This window comes from Bombina bombina, chromosome 2 (assembly GCF_027579735.1).
Source record: "Bombina bombina isolate aBomBom1 chromosome 2, aBomBom1.pri, whole genome shotgun sequence".
Classification (NCBI taxonomy): domain Eukaryota; kingdom Metazoa; phylum Chordata; class Amphibia; order Anura; family Bombinatoridae; genus Bombina; species Bombina bombina.
In genome coordinates, this window is record NC_069500.1 from 1253025918 (window position 1) to 1253048941 (window position 23024).

At 38.8% G+C, this 23024-nt stretch overlaps 1 protein-coding gene across 1 annotated transcript in view; it reads left to right on the top strand.

The window, feature by feature from the left end:
- Window positions 1–11444: 11444 nt before the first annotated feature.
- RELL1 (RELT like 1) overlaps window positions 11445–23024 on the top strand; it is a 336137-nt gene continuing 324557 nt past the window's right edge. Inside the window, exon 1 of the mRNA XM_053704064.1 lies at window positions 11445–11595. Coding sequence (XP_053560039.1) covers window positions 11520–11595 — 76 coding nt within the window. The 5' untranslated portion in view covers window positions 11445–11519. The remainder of the gene's footprint in view (window positions 11596–23024) is intronic.

A 23024-nucleotide genomic window follows, 5' to 3' on the forward strand; every position in this document is an offset into this window, starting at 1 on the left:
AAGGTCATACCTTTGGAAAGATGGACCCGAGATAGCCACCAGGGAAGAGGATCCCTGGTCTCTTGGTCCAGATTCAGTTGAGGGGCCAAATCTGTGTAATCCCCGCTCCACTGACTGAGCCTGCATAGTTGCAGCGGTCTGAGATGTAAGCGTGCAAACGGCACTATGTCCATTGCCGCTACCATTAAGCCGATTACTTCCATACACTGAGCCACCAAAGGGCGTGGAATGGAATGAAGAACCCAACAGGAATTTAGAAGCTTTGATAACCTGGACTCCGTCAAGGTAAATTTTCATTTCTACAGAATCTATCAGAGTCCCTAGAAAGGAAACTCTTGTGAGTGGGGATAGAGAACACTTTTCCTCGTTCACTTTCCACCCATGCAACCTCAGAAATGCCAGTACTACGTCCGTATGAGACTTGGCAATTTGGAAGTTTGACGCCTGTATCAGGATGTCGTCTAAATAAGGGGCTACTGCTATGCCCCGCGGCCTTAGGACCGCCAAAAGCGACCCTAGAACCTTTGTAAAGATTCTTGGGGCTGTAGCTAATCCAAAGGGAAGAGCTACCTAACTGGTAATGCCTGTCTTGAAAGGCAAACCTGAGAAACCGATGATGATCTTTGTGTATCGGAAAGTGAAGATAAGCATCCTTTAGATCCACTGTAGTTATATATTGACCCTCCTGGATCAGTGGTAGGATGGTACAAATAGTTTCCATCTTGAACGACGGAACTTTGAGGAATTTGTTTAAGATCTTTAGATCCAAAATCGGTCTGAAGGTTCCCTCTTTTTTGGGAACCACAAACAGATTTGAGTAAAAACCCTGTTCCTGTTCCTCCTTTGGAACTGGATGGATCACTCCCATAACTAGGAGGTCTCGTACACAGTGTAAGAATGCCTCACTCTTTATCTGGTTTGCAGATAATTGTGAAAGGTGAAATCTCCCTTTTGGGGGGAAAGCTTTGAAGTCCAGAAGATATCCCTGGGATATAATTTCCAATGCCCAGGGATCCTGAACATCTCTTGCCCACGCCTGGGCGAAGAGTGAAAGTCTGCCCCCTACTAGATCCGTTACCGGATAGGGGGTCGTTCCTTCATGCTGTCTTAGAGGCAGCAGCAGGCTTTTTGACCTGCTTACCTTTTTTCCAGGTCTGGTTTGGTCTCCAGACCGTCTTGAATTGAGCAAAAGTTCCCTCTTGTTTATTATTAGAGGAAGTTGATGCCGCACCTGCCTTGAAGTTTCGAAAGGCACGAAAATTAGACTGTTTGGCCCTAGATTTGGACCTGTCCTGAGGAAGGGCACAACCCTTTCCTCCCGTGATATCAGCAATAATCTCCTTCAAACCAGGCCCGAATAGGGTCTGCCCCTTGAAGGGAATGTTAAGTAGCTTAGATTTTAAAGTCACGTCAGCTGACCATGATTTAAGCCATAGCGCTCTGCGTGCCTGTATAGCAAAACCAGAATTCTTAGCCGTTAGTTTATTCAAATGAACAATGGCATCAGAAATAAAATAATTGGCTAGCTTAAGTGCTCTAAGTTTGCCAAGTATGTCATCCAATGGAGTCTCTACCTGTAAAGCCTCTTCCAGAGACTCAAACCAGTACGCCGCAGCAGCAGTGACAGGGGCAATGCATGCAATGGGCTGTAGGATAAAACCTTGTTGAATAAATATTTTCTTAAGGTAACCTTCTAATTTTTTATCCATTGGCTCTAAAAAAGCACAACTGTCCTCGACAGGGATAGTAGTACGCTTTGCTAGAGTAGAAACTGCTCCCTCCACCTTAGGGACTGTCTGCCATAAGTCCCGTGTGGTGGCGTCTATTGGAAAACATTTTTCTAAAAATAGGAGGGGAAGAGAACGGCACACCTGGTCAATCCCATTCCTTATTAATAATTTCTGTAAACCTTTTAGGTATTGGAAAAACATCAGTACACACCGGCACTGCAAAGCATTTATCCAGTCTACAAAATTTCTCTGGCACTGCAATGGTATCACAGTCATTCAGAGCAGCTAAAACCTCCCGCGCGGAGGTGTTCAAGCTTAAATTTAAATGTAGAAATATTAGAATCAGGTATCTTTCCTGAGTCATTAACATCACCCACTGACTGAAGCTCTCCTTCCTCAGCTTCTGCATATTGTGAGGCAGTATCTGACATGGTTTTTTAAAGCGTCAGTATGCTCTGCATTTTGTCTCACCCCAGAGCTATCTCGCTAACCTCCAAGTTCAGGTAGTCTGGCTAATACCGCTGACAGTGTATTATCCATGACTGCTGCCATGTCTTGTAAAGTAAACGCTATGGGCGCCCTAGATGTACTTGGCGCCATTTGAGCGTGAGTCCCTTGGGCGGGAGTCAAAGGGTCTGATACGTGGGGAGAGTTAGTCGGCATAACTTTCCCCTCGTCAGATTCTTCTGGTGATAATTTTTTTAAAAACAGAATATGATCTTTATTGCATAAAATGAAATCAGTACATTTGGTACACATTCTAAGAGGGGGTTCCACCATGGCTTTTAAACATAATGAACAAGGAGTTTCTTCTATGTCAGACATGTTTGTACAGACTAGCAATGAGACTAGCAAGTTTGGAAAACACTTTAAATCAAGTTAACAAGCAAATATAAAAAACGGTACTGTGCCTTTAAGAGAAACAAATTTTGTCAGAATTTGAAAAACAGTGAAAAAATGCAGTAAATCAAACAAAATTTTTACAGTGTATGTAATAGGCTAGCAGAGCATTGCATCCACTTGCAAATGGATGATTAACCCCTTAGTTCAAAAAACGGATCAAAAAAACGAAATAGACGTTTTTTAACAGTCACAACCAACTGCCACAGCAAGCTGTAGCCCTACCTTCCCCAATAAACGACTTTGGAAAGCCTTTGAGCCCTTTAGAGATGTCCTATAGCATACAGGGGACTCCTGAGGGAAGCTGGATGTCACAGTTTGTAATTTTAACTGCACCAACTGTAACTTTTATACTATAACAGTGGAAAGCCTCAGTAAAACTGTTTCTAGTAAAAATTTAAGCCAGCCATGTGGAAAAAACTAGGCCCAATAAAGTTTTATCACCAATGCATATATAAAAACGATTAAACATGCCAGCAAACGTTTATATATCAATATCATAAGGGTATTACCCCTGGGAGTAAGCATGATACCAGTCGCTATTAAATCACTGTATTCAGGCTTAACTTACATTAATCCGGTATCAGCAGCATTTTCTAGTGTTTTCCATCTCTAGAAAAAATTATAACTGCACATACCTGATAGCAGAATAAACTGCACGCCATTCTCTCGCTGAAGTTACCTTATCTGTGTAATCCCCTCAGACATATGTGAGAATAGCAATGGATCTTAGTTACAACCTGCTAAGATCATAGAAACCTCAGGCAGATTCTTCTTCTATTTACTGCCTGAGAAAAAATAGCACAACTCCGGTACTATTTAAAAATAACAAACTTTTGATTGAAGAAAATAAACTAACTTTATTTAACCACTCTCTCCTACAACATCCTAGCTTGTTGAGAGTTGCAAGAGAATGACTGGCTATGACAGTTAGGGGAGGAGCTATATTACAGCTCTGCTGTGGGTGTCCTCTTGCAACTTCCTGTTGGGAATTAGAAAATCCCACAAGTAATGGATGATCCGTGGACTGGATACACTTAACAAGAGAAAAAGGGATTATCTTTTTTATCTGAGAATGCACATTTTGCATTGGTGACTTGAGCTGACTATTTGCAGAAACTGAAAAATAAAAATTACATACGTTAAAGTGAAGGTCAATTTTCATGTGAAAGTGCCCGGTTTTTAAAAACACTATTAAAAACAAGGGCACGTTCATTCATGAAAATTGACATTTCAGCCATTTTTTTTTAAATATACTTACCTTTTCTTCTTGAAGCCACTCCAGCGCTTCACCAGCCCACCGCAAGCCTCTTCATACGTCAGTAATGACGATTCCGGCATCCTCCAATCACGGCTTCCCCCCCGGGGTAATTATTGCCTGAGGCCACGCCGTGATTGGAGGAACCCGGTTTCGTCATTGCTGGGTAAGTAAACCAGGAAGAAGCAGGCGGGTCATCGTTTCAGAACAGCAATCCGGCATTTCAGAAGAACAAGGTAAGTATTTTTAAAATACGGTGCTATGTCAATTTTTATGAATGAAAGTGCCCTTGTTTTTAATAGTTTTTTTTTAAAAAACCGGGCTCTTTCACATGAAAATTGACCTTCACTTTAAGTTACACTTGGTAGCTACAATTCTTGCAACTCCCAGCAGAACACAGCCCATTAGCCAATCAGGAGCTCACATAGCTGCCAATTAACAACAATTTTATGCAAGGCTTCCACAAAAAATAAAGCTTATTAATAAAACTGCAGGCCATCAGATTATGTTTTAAAAACTTTTCATACCTGGTCCATGTGTGTCTGTAGGAATAGGTGAAAGTGGCATCCCCTGGTCCGTGTGTGTTTGTAGGAATAGGTGAAAGTGGCATCCCAGCTACCCAGTACTAGTTTTTAATTCATCTCTTTTTATAAATATAGGTTACAATAGGAATGTTTGTTGTGGTGTGTGGCTAGTTTTAGTGGAACTATTTTTGTAGGAACTACAGTAGAGACCTTGGGCCTGATGATCAAAAACTCATTGGCATGGAGAGAAATCACACAAAAGCTTTGGGGGCTATTTTTAGCATTATATTGTAATGTATATGCCTCACCTTCACATCTAGATCTCTGCATAGAGAAATAAACATCTATAAAATGTACCTTTGTAAAGTTATTTGAAGGATCTCATAGTACTGGCAAGACTTCTTAGCTAATCTGCCCAGAGTTGAGAGCCTTAGATCATAGGGCCCTTTGTAATTAAGACATTTCTGTTGCTTTGCTATACAACATAATATAACATATTTACCAAGTCTAAGTTTTTCATTAGCTAAACTACACCCACCACTTCCCTTATTTGAAGGAGCCAACCCAGACTTGAGTCTGCAGACAATCATTAATTTTGTATACAGTACAATGTTAGAGAAAAATGTGTAGCAGAGTTAGCCTTAAGAAGTCTGCAGTATGCGTTTTCAATTCTGACAATTAGAAAATCTAAACAATTTTCATAGTTAAATTACTTGACAATGGGCAAAGTTAATAATGTAAGTATATTGCAAAGTTGTTTTACTATGCATAACTAAACATTTTATATTAAAGTTTCAAGGTGTTTACTATCGGTGTGTCTGTGTCACAGGTTTTGGTTTTTAACCTCTGCTCTCTAGAGTTCCTTAGTTTTCATATATTTCTGTTGTATAGGGCTGATTGCATTGAAAGAATTAAACTTTGCCATTTGCTTTTATAAATTATTATTATTTATTTGTAGAGTGCCAACAAATTCTTCCGCAGTTTTAACAATAGTTATAACATTTAAAGGTAGCATTTATAAGACTCGTTCAGAGAGGGATTGCCTGGTATTTTGGGGCTGGACTGTACTGTGAAGTCAGGATCAGACTGATATGCTTCAGGAAAGTTCTTCTCTGTGAAAGGCACATGTTGCGCAAAAAGAGGCTGCTTTTTGGGTGGTAACTAGCCATAGAACAAGCTATTATGCTATTATTAGTCCCCAGGTTGAGCGCTTCTCTCTTTTTAATAAAGCATTTATAAGACGCAAATGGGTGGAGGGGCCTGCCAAAATGTTAACTGTTACATGAAGGTAATCTACAACACAGTAAAATCAAACAAAAAAAGCCCCAGTGGCGCTTACCAGCAGTTTTTGTCCTTCCCGGCAAGCGTGTCTTCAGCGTGTGCACCGTAGTGATCCTGCTGGAAGCCAGAAACTTCTTGGGTGAAGAGTAAAAGGTTTCCCTGACCAGAACACCAACATCCACATAGAATAAAGACAAAGTAGTATTCCGCACTAACTAGGATTCCAGGCATGAATTTTCACTAAAACCAGTGCAACAAATAAAGGGGACTTTTAGTCATGAAGTATAAAATACTTTATGATGAAAGGTCCTTTATTTGTCTGCAGCGTTCGCTGCGCTGAGCGCCTCAGGCCGCCCAAAGCAGAGCACTATATTTTCAATGAGGTGACGTTTTCACCTCTTATACAATAGCCGTGCGGGCCAGCTGGAATTATGCCAGATAGCTAGCATGCTATTGGCTAACATTACCTCACTGCAAAACAGCTTTCTGCTATGGGTGGCCTGAGGCGCTCAGCTGCAGACAAATAAAGGAACTTTCAGCCTGAAGTATTTATACTTCATGACTGAAATTCCCCTTTATTTGTTGCACTGGTAAATCCTAGCATTTCACAAATGCTAGGATTTACTATCACTTTAATAACAACATACTAACCCTTGTTTTAGACACACTATATTTAATGAAATGTGCTAAACTTCCATATACCGCTATTTACTATATTTATACATCATGATGGACATCATCATGGGCTACAAATACCAAAAAATTACTACAACATTGCAACTTAGATAAATAGATTAACGTCAGCCTCCACATTAATTCCAAGTGGTTTTATTGTATTCAGAAAAAATATCCACTGAACCTCTTTTCTACTTAGGGTTGCCACCTGTCCCTTAAAATACAGAACACTTATAAGTTACACATGCTGGAGGGTGTGCAGGGAGGAATATGAATAGTGCTGTCCAGAAACACAATACATGTTCCTCCCTGCACACCCTGCAGCATGTGTAACTCATAAGTGTCCAGGAAAACATGGCTGAAGTGGCAACCCTTTTTCTACTCAAAATGTAATCCCTATCTCCACATCTTTTTTTTATGGGAACATGATCAAAAACATAGCTGGGCTCGTAGGCTTACATGCTAACGGACAAAAGAGATGAGGAACTGAGGTAAGGAAAGGTTAGCGTACGTTGTATGTATCCCTGATTGAAGATATGTGTCAGCTAAATAAAAAGTTACAACTCAAACAAAAAAAATACACAAGGTCTGTTTATTTGTTAGTATCTACATAATTAAGTTTCTGGAAGATATTTGACATGAATTAACAAATCGGGATAGAGACACACCTTATGGAAAAATGAAATAAATAAACTGCATTTAAAGTTAGCCAGCTCTGTGTCATCTTAAGAAATCTGCTATGAGAATAATTAAGCAACTTATGTCACATGCAAATACTGCAAAAAGTGATCATGTGATACTCTAAATAGTGTTGGTGTATGCACAACAGGCAGTTTCTTCCATGATTTATTTAAGACATTTGACTCAAATAGATTATATCTTCACTGACTCTGCGTTATCTGGTGTTCTACTTCTTCCATATTGAGGTTAAAGGTTTGTTCTCTTATATTATACAGAAGCCCAGATTGGGCATGCTCAGGAATGAACTCCAGGCAACATGTGACATAGCTGGATGAGATTGTGATCACAAGGCTGGCTGCAGGTAAAAATCTGACCAACACATGAAGGACTAAAAAGAAATGACACTAGGGGTTCGATTTATCAAGCCATTCTCCTCTCTATGACTGCAGGTTTGCACAAAAAGAACCTGCAGTCAGGATTTATCGAGCAGGTTTGCACGCAAGCGCAAAGGAGCGCTTGTGTGCAATGTTAAATTCCGGCAGCGGATTGCTGCCCGCCAGAGAAGAGCTCGGGCAGACAGGGGCAGATGTGTACGCCCGTATCTGCCATGGATTGATAAATCGAGCTCTAAACAATGCTCTGTTAACTGCCAGAGAACATGTTTTACAGCAAATAAAGACAATTTGTAAAACTGTATATAGTAGTTTGCTGTACGTAGACAGACAGATGTGGATACACAGGTGTCAGTGTATAAAGACTTATCAGCATTACACAGTGCAGCTTTGTCATTAATTATATACAAATGCTCAGCATCATTATACAGTGCAGCATGTCAATTGTAAGTTTGCAGATACTTATCATCACTATACAATGAAGTCTGTCCACTATCACTTTACATACACTCATCATTATACAGTGCAGTGTGTTTAGTGCTCTTTAGATTTTTTTTGGGTTGTGTGTAGAATTAATTTTGTTGGGGGAAAGTGGGAATGGGGGGGTGAAGTGGGAATTGGGGGGTAAAGTTGGAATTGGGCAGGTAGTGGTGTAATTGGGAATTTGTGGGTGGGTTGAGGGATTTAGTATTAGGTAGGAGTTTAAAAAAATCCCCTTTTGCATCATGACATGATACTTTACTGCAGAAGAGGCTTACGCCATTCTTGTGCGTGATACAGAGAGTGACACCTTTGCTTTAACTGATAGTGACACTCTAACAGCATCAGATAAAGAGCCCCTAAATGAGACTCCTAGTGATGGTGCTAACAGCCTACCACCATCTAAAAGAAGGCATCAAACAATTTCAGATGAAAATTGGGTATCCCCAAACATAACTGAACCTGAAATACCCCCATTTACGGCAACTCGTGGAATCACAAACAGCATTTCAGTTTGTGAGCAAATACATTATTTGAACCTGTTTTTCACTGACAACATGTTTGAGAACATAGCTACACAACAAATGTATATGCCAGCCAGTATCTGTTGGCAAATCCCAAGTCTCACCACATTAATATAAAAACACCTGGCATCCCTCTGACCCAAAAGAAATTAAAATGTTTTGAGCACTGACCTTGGTAATGGGTATAGTGAAAAACCCCAACATAACTTCCTACTGGCACCAGAACCCCAATCTGGCTACCACTCTTTTCCCAGGGATTATGAAGAGGGATAGATATGAACAGCTACTGTGGTTTCTGCATTGTAATGATAAGGCCCAGTGCCCCCCTAGAAATAACCCCTTGCATGACAGGCTATACAAGATACTGCCCCTGATCAAACACCTATCCACCTGGATGCCCAGATTATATTGGTACAAATGGCAAGATTGAGGGGGATCTACTACCCTTGCTGAACAAACGCTAGCATCTACTACCTTTACAACTACTATACCAGCATTGATTTGCTAAAAGAAAATAAAAATGAACCCTTACCTGTGGGACAAAAATCGCACAGGTTTCCCAAGAAACTGATATACGGCAAAACCAAAGAGGCTCGACATCAGCTTTACACCATAATGAAGTACTGGTCCCTCAGTACACTGACAAAAAAAGACATGTACATTCTGTCCTTAATGCATGATGAAAGTACAGTGCCAGTGTCTGTCAGGGGAATGATCAGTACAGAAAATATATGGGGTGAGTAGTAGTAGTAGCTGATCAGTGCATACAACCATATCTAGTTCAGCGCAAGACCAAAGCTTTTACCAGATATTTTGTTTAACCAGACCCCTAATCCTCCCACATTTGAATCTGAAAATGTCCAGAGACTTTGTGGCAAGCATTTTCCTTCTAGGACCCCCCCACAGCCGTCAAAAACTAACCCCAGAAAAAATTACAGAGTCTGTTACAAAAATGCAGTTAGGAGGGAATATAGCTTCTATTGCCCTTCCTGTCCGTCTTTACTTGGCCTATGTATCAAAAACTGTTTCTGGGTCTTCCATACAGAGTTAAACTATTGACTCTGTACGACTTCTTGATTTATTGTATTGTATTATTCTGTATTCCTGACGCTCTTTGTCCAAAATTATTGACTTGCTATACCGATTACTCTAACTTCATGGATCCCCTTGCCCTGTCATGATAAATAGCTACACAATACAACGCAAAATACCCCATTTAGAATACCTTGGATAGTCTTCTTTTGCAAATGGTACGCCATCATGGGTGAAATTTTCTTTCCTTGGCTGCCATACTGTCTCAAAGGAAGCGGTTGGCCCAGAAAATAAATGTGTCAAATTTCCATGTATGAAGACTCAAAATGGACAGGCGCATATCTAGCCCTGTAACTTCCCAAAACCCAGTAACACTTGTACATGGGGGGTATGGTTGTAGTTGTGGGACATCACTGAACACAAATATAGGTGTTTTATAGCAGTAACATATATAAGGATAATGATATACAGTGAAATTGCAGTGTTTGTGTGAAAAATGAAGAACAAACAAACTATGACCACTAAATGTGGCCTGCTTTTATCACTAAGTGGCTACAAAAAAGAAAAAGGCTTGCCATATCCCTTTTGAAATACCCTGGGTTGTATACTTTTACAAATGGTATGCCATGATGGGGGTAGTTTCCATTCCTGGGCTGCCATACTATTTCCATGTAAATGGGCAAGCCCCATATTTGGGCCTGTAATTTCCCAAAACCCCATAAAACCTGTACATGGGGGTATTGCTGTACTCTTGGGACGTTGCTGAGCACAAATATGGGTGTTTTATTGCAGCAAAACCTATCAGGATTATGACATTCACAGAATGTGTGTGTGTGTGCTTGGAAAATAAAATGTATTAATTTCCAACACTTTCTTGAAAGCCCTATTTGCCCTCTAAAAAATTATATATAACAATAAAAGAGGTAAATTATGGTTGAACAAATATATATAGCTCAAATTATAGGTTTCATTGACGTTCAGAATTTGGACAATTGCCTCCGTCCTTAAGGGGTTAAAAGAACAGATTATTATTTTAACTTTTTTAGTTATCTGTAAAGAAACTATGCAGTGCACACATTATTTATTTGCCTTCTTTTCATGTATTATCTCTAACAATTGAGGATTTTGTTTTGCAGTTGTTATCAATGAATGCCAATTAGGGAACGATATGTACTAAGGTTAGCCTTGAGAACACAGTAATTTTATGAATTACATGAAAAGGGGGAAGGAATAATGAAATTATAATGCAAAATAGTTTCATTGTGCATAACTGAACATTATATATACAAATTTCAAGGTATTTACCGTCCCTTTGAATTACAGGGAAATGGGGTGATATTCATAATAATCATACATAGTATTTTTTTTTACCTACACATAAATATTGTATGTCACTTGTCGCATATCCTTACTTATAATGCTCTACTCCAGGGAAATGCTGAGTTGGGGTTTCCTGTGTAATGTGCTGCTATACCATGATCTATTTCTAGTCTGTGTTAGGTCACAATTTTAAAGTGTTTATGCCCCTTTGACAGCAATACTGTGACATTAAAAACTTAGGCGCTGGGATAAATAACTGGTTATTGGCATAGACTTTGTGTCCTCTGTTAACATAGTTTATAACAAAGTTGGTAACAAAATAGATGCGCTGCTGATTATATTTATGTCGTTTAACCTAATACACTAAGTACTGAGAAATGTGCACGCGCACATGTGTAAATAATGTGTAAATAATGTGTGACTACGAGTTCTACGGCAAATTCGGCAATGCGATCTGCACTAAAACCTGGACGTTTTTACTAAAATTGTATTTTTATTTATGTTTTAGCCAACATCGCTGCAATGCAAAATGCACTCACTAACTTACGTCTCCTAGTGATGATGATGGGAGTTAACTTTTTTTTGTTTCTTTCTAACTTGAGTGAAGCTGTCCTTGAGTTGGCCAGGGCCAGCCCCGTATCTCACTCATCTAGCAACGTCATTATGGGGCCGCCCCGGACAGTGCTGGCTGACAGGACGTGAGCGCGGGCGGAGGAATAGAGATGTCTCCTGTGTACTCTGCCTCGGAGCTTTTATCATGGCCACAACAAGTGCCCCGGAGGGCTGTACGTAGTGCCGGTGAGTGAGATGTGGTGCTGTATGTCTAACTCGTATTGTTGCATTGCTGCGCGGAAGTTCGGTTCATTCACCATTATACATTCATACAGTTCAAATCAGCAATATAGCCAGGTACAACATACCAGTATTGCGTGTTGTTGTAGCCATATAGCTGCAGTTATAACACCGATTTTGTCACTTTATGACACCCAAACGTCACGCAGCTCAGCTCAGCTCATTGCTGAATATCATACGTTTAACCCTGTAATAGTCAAGGCAAAACCCATATAACTGCTGCCCCATAACTCAATATAAGTAGCTACTACACGACAGCATCAGTGTAATGCACGAACATTTTTGTATTTCCACTTTAAAAAATAGTATGAAGTTCATGGCAGCTATATCACTTGCAGAAGCTTTTTTATTTATTTACCAACAGCATCTATAGAAGCTGCAAAATAAAAGTTCAAGAAGCAGCATCAGTATAGATTATTTGTTTATAGTTATGGAGTTACAAAATAATCTTGCAGGTTCACCTACTTTATGTTCAGTCTTGTTTAATGCAGCTTTAGTTCTGTTTTTTTGTTTTGTTTGTCACGTGAGAATTACACAGGATCCTAGGTAGGTGTGTGTGTATGTATATATATATATATATATATATATATATATATATATGTACACACTCCTTTTACACAATAATTACAGTTTATGCCTTTTAGTTAAATTAATAGCAAGGACTATTGTTTTCTTTTCTGCAACTTGTTGCATTCATTATAAAGCTGTGAATTAATTCTGTTTTATATTTTAAATTGACAGATTTGTACAGACTTGTTTAGAGAGGATGAGTGAAACACTACCTGCCCCTCAGCATTTATGTTAAATGGTTCAGAAGATACATTTTTTGGAAAGTGTTAGATTGCAATCATATGAACACACTTGCAGCAGTAATCCAGGGATCTGTGTTTTTAGCTAAAATAAAAAGCATGTGATGCATCAAGTGATTAGTGTGATGGCTGAAAGGAGATGGAACAATAACATTTTCTACAAGGGCAGTGAGCAAGTTTACTTTAGTTCCTTGTATTAGTTTTCAAAAGCATTATTAGCAAGGGTAAAGGTTACAGTGACTTTTATAGCGTGGAAATGATTCACTTTATTTCCTTTATCTGGGCACCATTATGGCTGGTCTAGATGTATAGTTTGTTTTTTTTGTATGCTAATTAAATTTTTTTTTTAATTTGTCTTTTACTGTCAAAGGTTATTTTATTTATTTCTTAAAATTGTTTAAAGGGGAATTAAACTTACAATGTAACAAAGCATGCAATGTTGAAAAACCATTCCATTTGCTTCTGTTATTCTCATAGTATCCATTGTTGAATTGCAAACCCTAGGTAATCTTATTTGTTTTTGCAACTTGGTATAACTTTTCTACAGACAATGAGCTTGTTTCTATTCAGTCTGCAAAAATGGAGCCGTAAGATGTCCGGTAAAAGTAGTACCAGGTTTCCATTGAAATATTTTGAGCAATGTGTGCAGTCGGCCTTTTTGTTTATGTATTAAAGGGACATTAAACACCTTGAGATGGTAATATAAAATAATAAATTGTTAATATAAAAACTCTGCAATATACTTTCATTATTTATTTTGTCCCCTTTTCCTGTAATTTAATTCTGAAATTGTTAGCTTTTCTGTTCCTGTTAGAAATGGAAGTGTAGAACACTGTTATATTCCACACAACCATTGGCTGCACACTCTAGTGACCTATTTATAACTGTCCCTAATTGGCCAAAGCAGAGAAGGTAACCTAAGTTACAACATGGCAGCTCCCATTGTTTTATAGACACTAACACTTTACATGTATTTTATCAATATTTAAACAACTAATGAAACTTAAAAAAAAATACATCTACATGTTCTTCTCAGTCTAATCTTTTCATTGACACTATCATTCTATCTAGCATTTATTAAAGGGTTACAAATCTTTAATTTCTGAACGTAGTACAAAATACACAATCACTTAGTTAAGGTGTCAGATTAAAAAGTACTGTTTCTTATCTTGAAACAAAGCTTTTATACGTTCAAAAATTATATTTTATTTACCCCTGTGAAAGGCCATAAAGCCTGCCCATAAATGTAGGCTGTAGCTTCAGATATTCAATGCGAACCCATCATCCAATTGCGCTGCAGCAATGATATTGTAATTTTAATATTTAAATAAGTGACAGTCCTCAGTCTCGGCAATCACACTGTAACTTGTGGGCACTCACATGCGCAATGCACTGGGAAGTTACAGTCTTCCATTTTTGTGTATCGGCAATATCAAATGAGCATATGTTATTGACTATTTATACCACAGCGTCCCTCAATCTTTAGCCATCTAGAGTGCTACGCCCAGTCCTACGTCATGCGCCTCTTCGTCGGCATCCAGTTCAATGTTGATGAAGCAGCAGAAGGCAATTAACATATGCGCATCTGTTGTAAGTAGTGTCTGAAAATGCGCATGTGTGATGCCATATTTGTTCTACCTAGGTAGAACTCTGCGATTTGGCTGCATAATGATCCAAAAAAGGGGTTTGGCAGTATTTATATTTTCTTTTGTAAATTGCATGTAAATGATAAAAAAAAAAATAGCTAATAGGTGTCATTTGCTGATTGCAATAACAGAAAATGTTTTTAAAAATGGCAAAATATGTTAATGCCCCAGAATTTGTTTTTTAAAAAAAAAAAAAAAAAATAGATCCATTTATCACCCCCCAATTTTGCATAACCAATACTGTTATAATAATACACATTTTACCTCTGTGATTATCTTGTATCCAAGTCTCTGCAGACTGCCCCCTTATTTCAGTTCTTTTGACAGACTTGCATTTGAATCAGTCAGTGCTGAATAATTCCACGAGAGTGAGCACAGTGTTATCTATGACACACATGAGCTAGCACTGTCTAGCTGTGGAAAACGGTCAAAATGCACTAAGATAAGAGGTGGCCTTCAAGGGCTTAGAAATTAGCATATGAGCCTATCTAGTTTTAGCTTTAAAAAAAAAAATACCAAGAGAGCCAAGCAAATTGTGATCATAAATGTAAGTTGTTGTTGTAATTTGATTTTTAAATTTTATTTTTAAATGTAATGTTAAGTGCTGCCCCAATAGTCTAGTCAAAATTTAAACTTTCATCATTCAGACAGAGCATGCAATTTATAGCAACTTTCTAATTTACTCCTATTATCAATTTTTCTTTGTTCTCTTGGTATTTTTATTTGAATGTAAGCTTAGGAGCTGGCACATTTTTTTGATCAGAACCTGTGTAGCGCTTACTAATTGGTGGCTACATTTTGCCAATAATCAGCAGGTGCTACCCAGGAGCTGAACCAAAAATGTGCCTATGCTTAAATTCTTGCTTTTTAAATAGCAAGACAATGAAGAAAAAATTATTTTTGCGCTGCGGAATCTGTTGGCGCTCTACAAATAACCGATGATAATGATAATAATTTTAGGAGGAAATTAGAAAGTAGTTTAAAATTGTATGCTCTGTCTGAATCACAAAAGAAAAAATTTGGGTTTTGTGTCCCTTTAAGACCATAACTCCAGCACTAAATATTACATATAAAAATTAAAAAAAAATAGAAAAACTTGCATTATTTGCAAATTGGAAAAAAATGGAAAAGAGGCCCCAAAAAGCTTTATTTTTCCTCTTACACCTAGTTGAGCATGCTGTAATGTTTGAGACTTTAATGACCCCACCCAACAGTGTTTTACCTGTTTGCTTCTTGGATGGAAACCGGTTGTAAAATTCCCGTTTTCAGCTTCTTTAATTTATATGGGACTCGTAATTGTATTGGGCAGCCAGACCCCCCCGCTGCTGGTAATGGTGTAATACACGACTTTAGATTGTCAGTAATCGTAATGCCTTAAACAAAGTGTTTTTTTTGTGTGTGTTTTTTTCCGTTTTGTGAGCTTGAGCAAATCCAATTGAGGCTCAATAAAAATGAGCCCATTGCTGTAAATGCAGCTGCTGCAGAGTTCTCAGCACACATGCACGCTCATGAGGCCCTGTGAGCCCACCTAGTTTTACTCTTTGGAAAAGGATACCACGAGCACTAAACACATTTGGTAATAGAAGTACAGTATATTAAAATTCTTTTTTCTGTCTAAATTATGAAAAAAATAATTCAAATCTCCTTTTATCTATTAGACTAATAGGTGTATGTTCTTTTCTTGAAAGTAATAAAGGCTAGTTATTCAGTAACATTAATTGCTGTCTCCTCTGCTGAGTTGTACGGTTTGTTATTGTTCTCTGCTTTTCATACATTTTGAATGCCTGGGTTTGGCTCCCTCCTCCCATTGTAACTTCCTCTAATAACAAGACATCCCTGCGGACAATAGTTAGCTACTTGCTCAGTAATTACAGGGGATGTCAGTCTTAGTATTCTTAAAGGGACAGTATACATAAATTTTCATATAACTGCTTGTAATAGACACTACTATAAAGACTAATATGCACAGATTCTGATCTAAAAATCCATCATAAAGTGGCAACTACTGCTGTGATACCTAAGTATCCAGCTGGAGGGGGCGCTAGAGTAAGAGATGGCACAAGATATACAGGTGAAACTCGAAAAATTAGAATATTGTGCAAAAGTTCATTTATTTCACTAATGCAACTTAAAATGTTAAACTAATATGAGATGGACTCATTTACATGCAAAGCAAGATAGGTAAAGCCGTGATTTGTCATAATTGTGATGATTATGGCTTACAGCTCATGAAAACCCCAAATCCACAATCTCAGAAAACTAGAATATTGTGAAAAGGTGCAATATTCTAGGCTCAACGTGTCCCACTCTAATCAGCTAATGAAACCTGCAAAGGGTTCCTGAGCCTTTAAATGGTCTCTCAGTCTTGTTCAGTAGGAATCACAATCATGGGAAAGACTGCTGCCCTGACAGTTGTGCAGAAAACCATCATTGACACCCTCCATAAGGAGGTAAAGCCTCAAAAGGTAATTGCAAAATAAGTTGGCTGTTCCCAAAGTGCTGTATCAAAGCACATTAATAGAAAGTTATGTGGATGGGAAAAGTGTGGAAGAAAAAGGTGCACAAGCAGCAGGGATGACTGCAGCCTGGAGAGGATTGTCAGGAAAAGGCCATTCAAAAGTGTTGGGGACTTTCACAAGGAGTGGGCAGAGGCTGGAGTCAGTGCATCAAGAGCCACCACACACAGGCGGATCCTGGACATGGGCTTCAAATGTCGTATTCCTCTTGTCAAGCCACTCCTGAACAACAAACAATGTCAGAAGCATCTTACCTGGGCTAAAGAAAAACAAACCTGGTCTGTTGCTCAGTGGTCCAAAGTCCTCTTTTCTGATGAGAGCAAATTTTGTATCTCTTTTGGAAACCATGGACCCAGTGTATGGACGAAGAATGGAGAGGCACACACTGCAAGATGCTTGAAGTTCAGTGTGAAGTTTCCACAGTCTGTGTTGATTTGGGGAGCCATGTCATCTGCTGGTGTTGGTCCACTGTGCTTCATTAAGTCCAGGGTCAACGCAGCCGTCTACCAGGAGATTTTGGAGCACTTCATGCTTCCTTCCGCAGACAAGCTCTATGGAGATGCTTACTTCATTTTCCAGCAGGACTTAGCACCTGCCCAAACTGCCAAAAGCACCAAAACCGGGTTCAATGACCGTGGGATTACTGTGCTTGATTTTACCAGCAAACTCGCCTGACCTGAACCCCATAGAGAATCTATGGGGCATTGCCAAGAGAAAGATGAGAGACATGAGACCGAACAATGCAGAAGAGCTGAAGGCCGCTATTGAAGCATCCTGGTCTTCCATAACACCTCAGCAGTGCCACTGGCTGATAGCTTCCATGCCACGCCGCATTGAGGCAGTAATTGCTGCAAAAGGGGCCCAAACCAAGTACTGAGTACATACAGTATGCATGCTTATACTTTGCAGAGGTCCGATATTGTTCTATGTAAAATCCTTGTTTTATTGATTGCATGTAATATTCTAATTTTCTGAGATTGTGGATTTGGGTTTTTTTATGAGCTGTAAGCCATAATCATCACAATTATGACAAATCACGGCTTGAATAATCTTGCTTTGCATGTAATGAGTCTATCTCATATATTAGTTTCACCTTTTAAGTTGCATTAGTGAAATAAATGAACTTTTGCACAATATTCTAATTTTTCGAGTTTCACCTGTATGGGCTTATCAGTGCACTATTCAATACAATATTCACAATATTATGAAAACATATGTACCATTGTGACAGATGTGTACAAAAATCGATATTAATGCCTTAACTTAGTCCTTCAATTGAAACAAGATCCGGATGTAAGTGGACATCAAAAAAGTCTGATCCCTGTGATAGAAATGCAGGTGTGCAGGCAGCTCCTCTCATGGATGACGAGCAAGGACACAAAAATCTGTGAAATCACAAAAAAAAGAGGGCGCCTCCTAGTGCAATATTGCAGTAAAATGACAACTGGTACTTCTTGTATTATAATACTTACAAAGGTTGCAGCACCCAGTGTGCTAAATGGTGCAGGCTGGGGACTCACAGTGGCCCAGCAACACTGATCCAAACACCAGAGAACAGGGATGATCAATGGTTCCAGATGGTCCAGATAGAAAGGGAAGTGGTGCAGGCTCTGAGGAGCAAATCACAAAGAAAGGGCCCCGTCCTAGTGCAATATTGCAAAAGTACTGGTAGATAACAGTTCTTGCGTTAGATATATTTCAATTTTTATTCAGTACCAGGAGGAAAAACATGACGTTTCGGGCTCAATTGCCCTTAATCATATGACCTATGATTAGAAATTGGAGCATTTAAATCCTTACATCTAATATTGGACTTATGTTGAATAATTCTGTCCCTCACCCTCTGGGTGGTCTCTCCGATATAAATCCACCCACATGGGCATTTAATTAAATAAATTGCATAGTTTGTATTGCATGTGAAGAAGCCATTCATTTTATAAATTTTACCAGTATGCGGATGCACAAAATTAGGTCCCTTAACCATGTTATTACAGCTTGCACATCCCAGACAAGGATAACAACCTAAACCTTTACCAGATATATAACCTTGTTTTAACTTCCTGCTACCAATATCTGCTCTTACAAGTCTATCTTTAATGCTAATACCCTTCCTATAGGCAGACATTGGGCTATTGGCGAAAGCTTGTATACCCGGATGACAATCTCTTAGCATAAACCAGTATTTATTAACAATTTTTTGTACCTTTTAAAATTCTGATTGTTATATTCTGAAACAAAAATTATCCTATCCTCTGTCTGCTTTCTTATTACTAATTGTAATATCGCTTTTAGACCTCAATATCTCACTATGCATAAGTTCTGTTAGATAACCTCTGTCTTTAAACTTTTTACCCATTTCATCAACTCTCTTATCCATAAGCCTCTTATCAGAAACAATCCTTTTCACTCTTGTCATTTGACTTCTCGGTAAAGATTTAATTAGAGTAGATGGGTGGGCACTTGTATAATATAGTTAACTATTATCTGTGCTCTTCCTATACAGATCTGTCATAAGAGTCCCTCCTTCTTTATAAACCAGAGTATCAAGGAACTGTATTGATTGCTCATCCCAAGTCAGGGTAAACTTAATGTGTCTCGTTGCTCTGTTTAAATCTTACACAAATTCAAGCAGTGATCCAATGTAGCCCCACCATATTCCAAAGACGTCTTCTATGTGGCGCCATATAGAAGGAACATCCTATTTTGATAAACGAATTTCTCTTCAAATGCAGACATAAATAAGTTTGCATAGGTTGGGGCGACATTGGACCCCATTGCAGTCCCCTTAACTTGCATATAAAAGCTATCCTCAAACAGGAAATAGTTGCAATACAGGATAATGCTCAATAAATCCAACAGAAACTCTCGCTGTTGGTCAGTGTATATATTACTCGTAGTTAATGTTTCTTACAGCCCCCAAGCCACTTTCATGCTCTATAGAGGTATATAAACTGACCACATCGAGACTATACATAATACATCTGTCAGGTGTCTCAAGATTCTTAATTTTGTTCAGAAAATCTCCAGTATCTTTTACATAAGATGTTAACTGCTCAACAAAGCCCCTTAAGATTTTATCTAAATAAATAGAAATATTTGAAAAAATGGACTCTGTGCTCACCACAATTGGCCTACCCGGTGGCTTATCAAGCTTTTTATGTACTTTTGGGAGGGTGTTAAAAACTGGTATTATCCCATTCTCAATATATTAAAAACCTTCTAGTATCCTCATCAATGAATCCATTATTAATGGCTTTATTCAAGCAATGAGCAATCTCTCTCTGAATCGCCCATGTAGGATTATAGTTTAATAACCAATAAACCCCTGCATCATTCAATTGTGTTCTTATCTCATCCACATAGTATCCCTTATTTAGTATAACCTGGGCACCAACCTTATCCGCTTGCTTATAGATTATATCTTTTTTTTTTTGTCTTTCAACAAACTTAAAGCTTCTCTCTCTGCTTTAGCAAGATTAGTTTTACCTTCAATCCTAACATTTTTATGCATATTGTTCTTCAACCTATTAATGTCATTACACACCAATTCTATGTACGTATCTACACAATGATTATAGCTGTTAGGGACAAAACTGCTTTTGTTTTTTAACCCAAAATTGCGAATGCTCAACTCTGTACAAACTTTCGTTTTTCCTTGCAATTCATTACTGGCAAAAAAAGACTTTAATTTCACATTCCTAAACAGTCTATTTAAATCCTGTTGAAGATCAAAAAAATCACAGTCCTTGCTAGGGCAAAAAAGAGAGTTCCTTACTTAATACTTTATCCTCTGCGGCAGTCAGGAGTACCCCGGAAATATTTACAACTAAACCTTGTGTCTTTGTCTCGTCATACGCTGCTGTTGCGGCTCCTTCTGTGATATCCGTCCTTGTGGGCCTTTTGCGGTGGTGTCTCTTACCCCCACGTCGCTTCCTGTGTCGGACTCCCCTGGAGAGCTATCCGTCTGTGAATCCACTGTGCTTGCTTCGCGTCTCTGGTATCGATTACCGCGCCTGGCCCAACCGGAAGTGTATTGGCGTTCCCTTCCGGTGCGCTCCCTTGTCCACCTGTAAACCTGTCCTGCTCATCACGGTAAAATTTTTCATGTTTCTTAGTTTGTAGGTCTTTTTTCATTTCAGCAATTTCTTTATTCACTGTGGCCAACTTAGACTCAATATCTGCAGCACTGAGATCAAGTTTCAAAATGTCCTCCATTCTTTTGATCTCGATTTTCTGCTCATCAGTAGCTTTCTGCAGATATTCTACCGTTAACACTATAATGTCCAATGAACATTTATTTAAGATGCACTCAAACTTTTTGCAGTACTCTTTGTTATCCACCAATAGGGTAGGTCTGGAACTCATCCTTAAACCCCTAGGGATTCTTCGTACCCTGTGATGTTCCGCAAGGGTCGTTGCATGAAGTTCAAAAGTCATCTGTTTATTGGCAAGTCTTTCATAATTTTTGAATGTAGCCTCAGTGATTGGTGTTTTAAGAAAGTCTCTAGATTCACACACCAAAGTAGTTAGGAGTCTGAAAATCATCACAATGTTATTAAAAAAATAAGCAAAAGTAAGCATTTTTACAAAAACACTCCCAGATGGGCTATATAAATGGATCATCTACAAAACATTTATGCAAAGAAAAAGTGTACAATGTCCCTTTTAAAGTTTTTATGTAATAATTGTAAGATTTGTTTCTGCATCTATAGGTGCAAAAAACCTGCTAATGCAGAAAGTAAATTATGTTTTTGAGATTTGTATGTCACTGTCAGCTTTTTCTACTATGTAAGAATGTACACTTTTTGAAGATGGTTTGTTAAATGCCAGTTGTGATGCAGTTGCACTGGAAAGGATAGCTGGAAATTCCCTCTAGAACAGTAGCCTCAGACTATCAAGAAATAGCACTTTTCCTAAACAATTAGTTGAGCACCATGTGGGGCTGATCTGTGGATATGCACTAGTGTTCCTGTAAATTTTTAGTACAGGTAACCCTTGTTTTACGCCAGATCATTATGTACCGTTTCACAATAGCGCCTGTTTCTAGTGATCATGTGTCCAATATTAAAGTTTTTGCCACCTATATTTATAGCACTGTAATATTGTGTACAGCACAAGTAGATTGCCATTTGTTTGCTAGTACAGTTGCTGTGAAAAAAATTGCTATCATGCATATAAAACAGCAGTAACATATTAAAAATATTTCTTTTGAGGTGGTGATGGTCCACAAAATTCCTTTCTTGTGAGAATTCACTTCCTGGCCACCAGGAGGAGGCAAAGACACCCTACAACAAGGCTTTAAATATCCCTCCCACTTACCTCTCTCTCCCAGTAGTTCTTTGCCTTGTCAACAAGGAGCAGGCAAGGATAGAGGTGTTAAGGTTTTTTTAAAGATTTATAGGGATGTTTATCCCAGGATTCCCTCAATGGATCATTAATTGAATTGAGTACTGGCTGTGCAAATTTACATCATCTTGTTGGAGTTATAGTCACAAGCCTGCCATGGATATCTATGGTATAGTTCTTTAGCCTCCTCCTGCTTGGCCATGGAGTGTACTCTCAATATATTCTCTACTGTTTGTTACAGCACAGGTTGGGCTGCCTACTGTCTCTTAGGACCTTCAGGGGTAAGAACAGTGGATGGGTCTGTCACTGGGTAAGTACCCATATGCTCCATCAGCTCATATGCTCTCAGTGGCTACACTTGTGTTTATATAGCCATGATAGCAATTCAGCTCCAAGGCTTATGCTTGTTCTGTAGTACTTTTTCTAATAATAGAGCACACAGTACTCCTGCACAGTATTGTAGACAATAGATTATAAAAAGGAAAGGGTTGTCTCTTTATTCACTAAGGGGTTTGGTCTTTCTTTTATCTCCCCTACGGCAGGGTGCAAGATATCGGTTGTGTGCATATCATCTTCATGGGCCCGGGACCTCTTCTTCTTACCGCCGGTGTTGCCGACCTCAGAACTCCCTGTCACTCTACCTTTTAGAGCTCCATTCTGCACCTGAATTATTATTGTAATGCAGGCAGATGAGAGCATTAGCGATATGGAATTGGTCCGGTCGGTAAAGATGTGTTAAGTTATTTTGTGCCTTTATAGTTTTGGCGTGCTTCCTGTATGTTGTGCTTGTCAATCTCAGTGTGCACAGGTATATGGTGGCCGTCATTTTAGGACTGCTTCAGGCACAGAGTGTAACACGCGGCAATGAGGTAGGAGTTGTCAATTCTTCGACGGCACGTTTTTAGTCGCTCACTAGGTGAGTGGGGCTCCTCTCCATTTCCTCATGGTGGCTTCATTTCTTTCCATCCTTGAGTCTGGTGTCGATAGCTGGAGTGTATATAGATATAGATATAGATATATATAGAGAGAGAGAGATATAGATATATATAGAGAGAGAG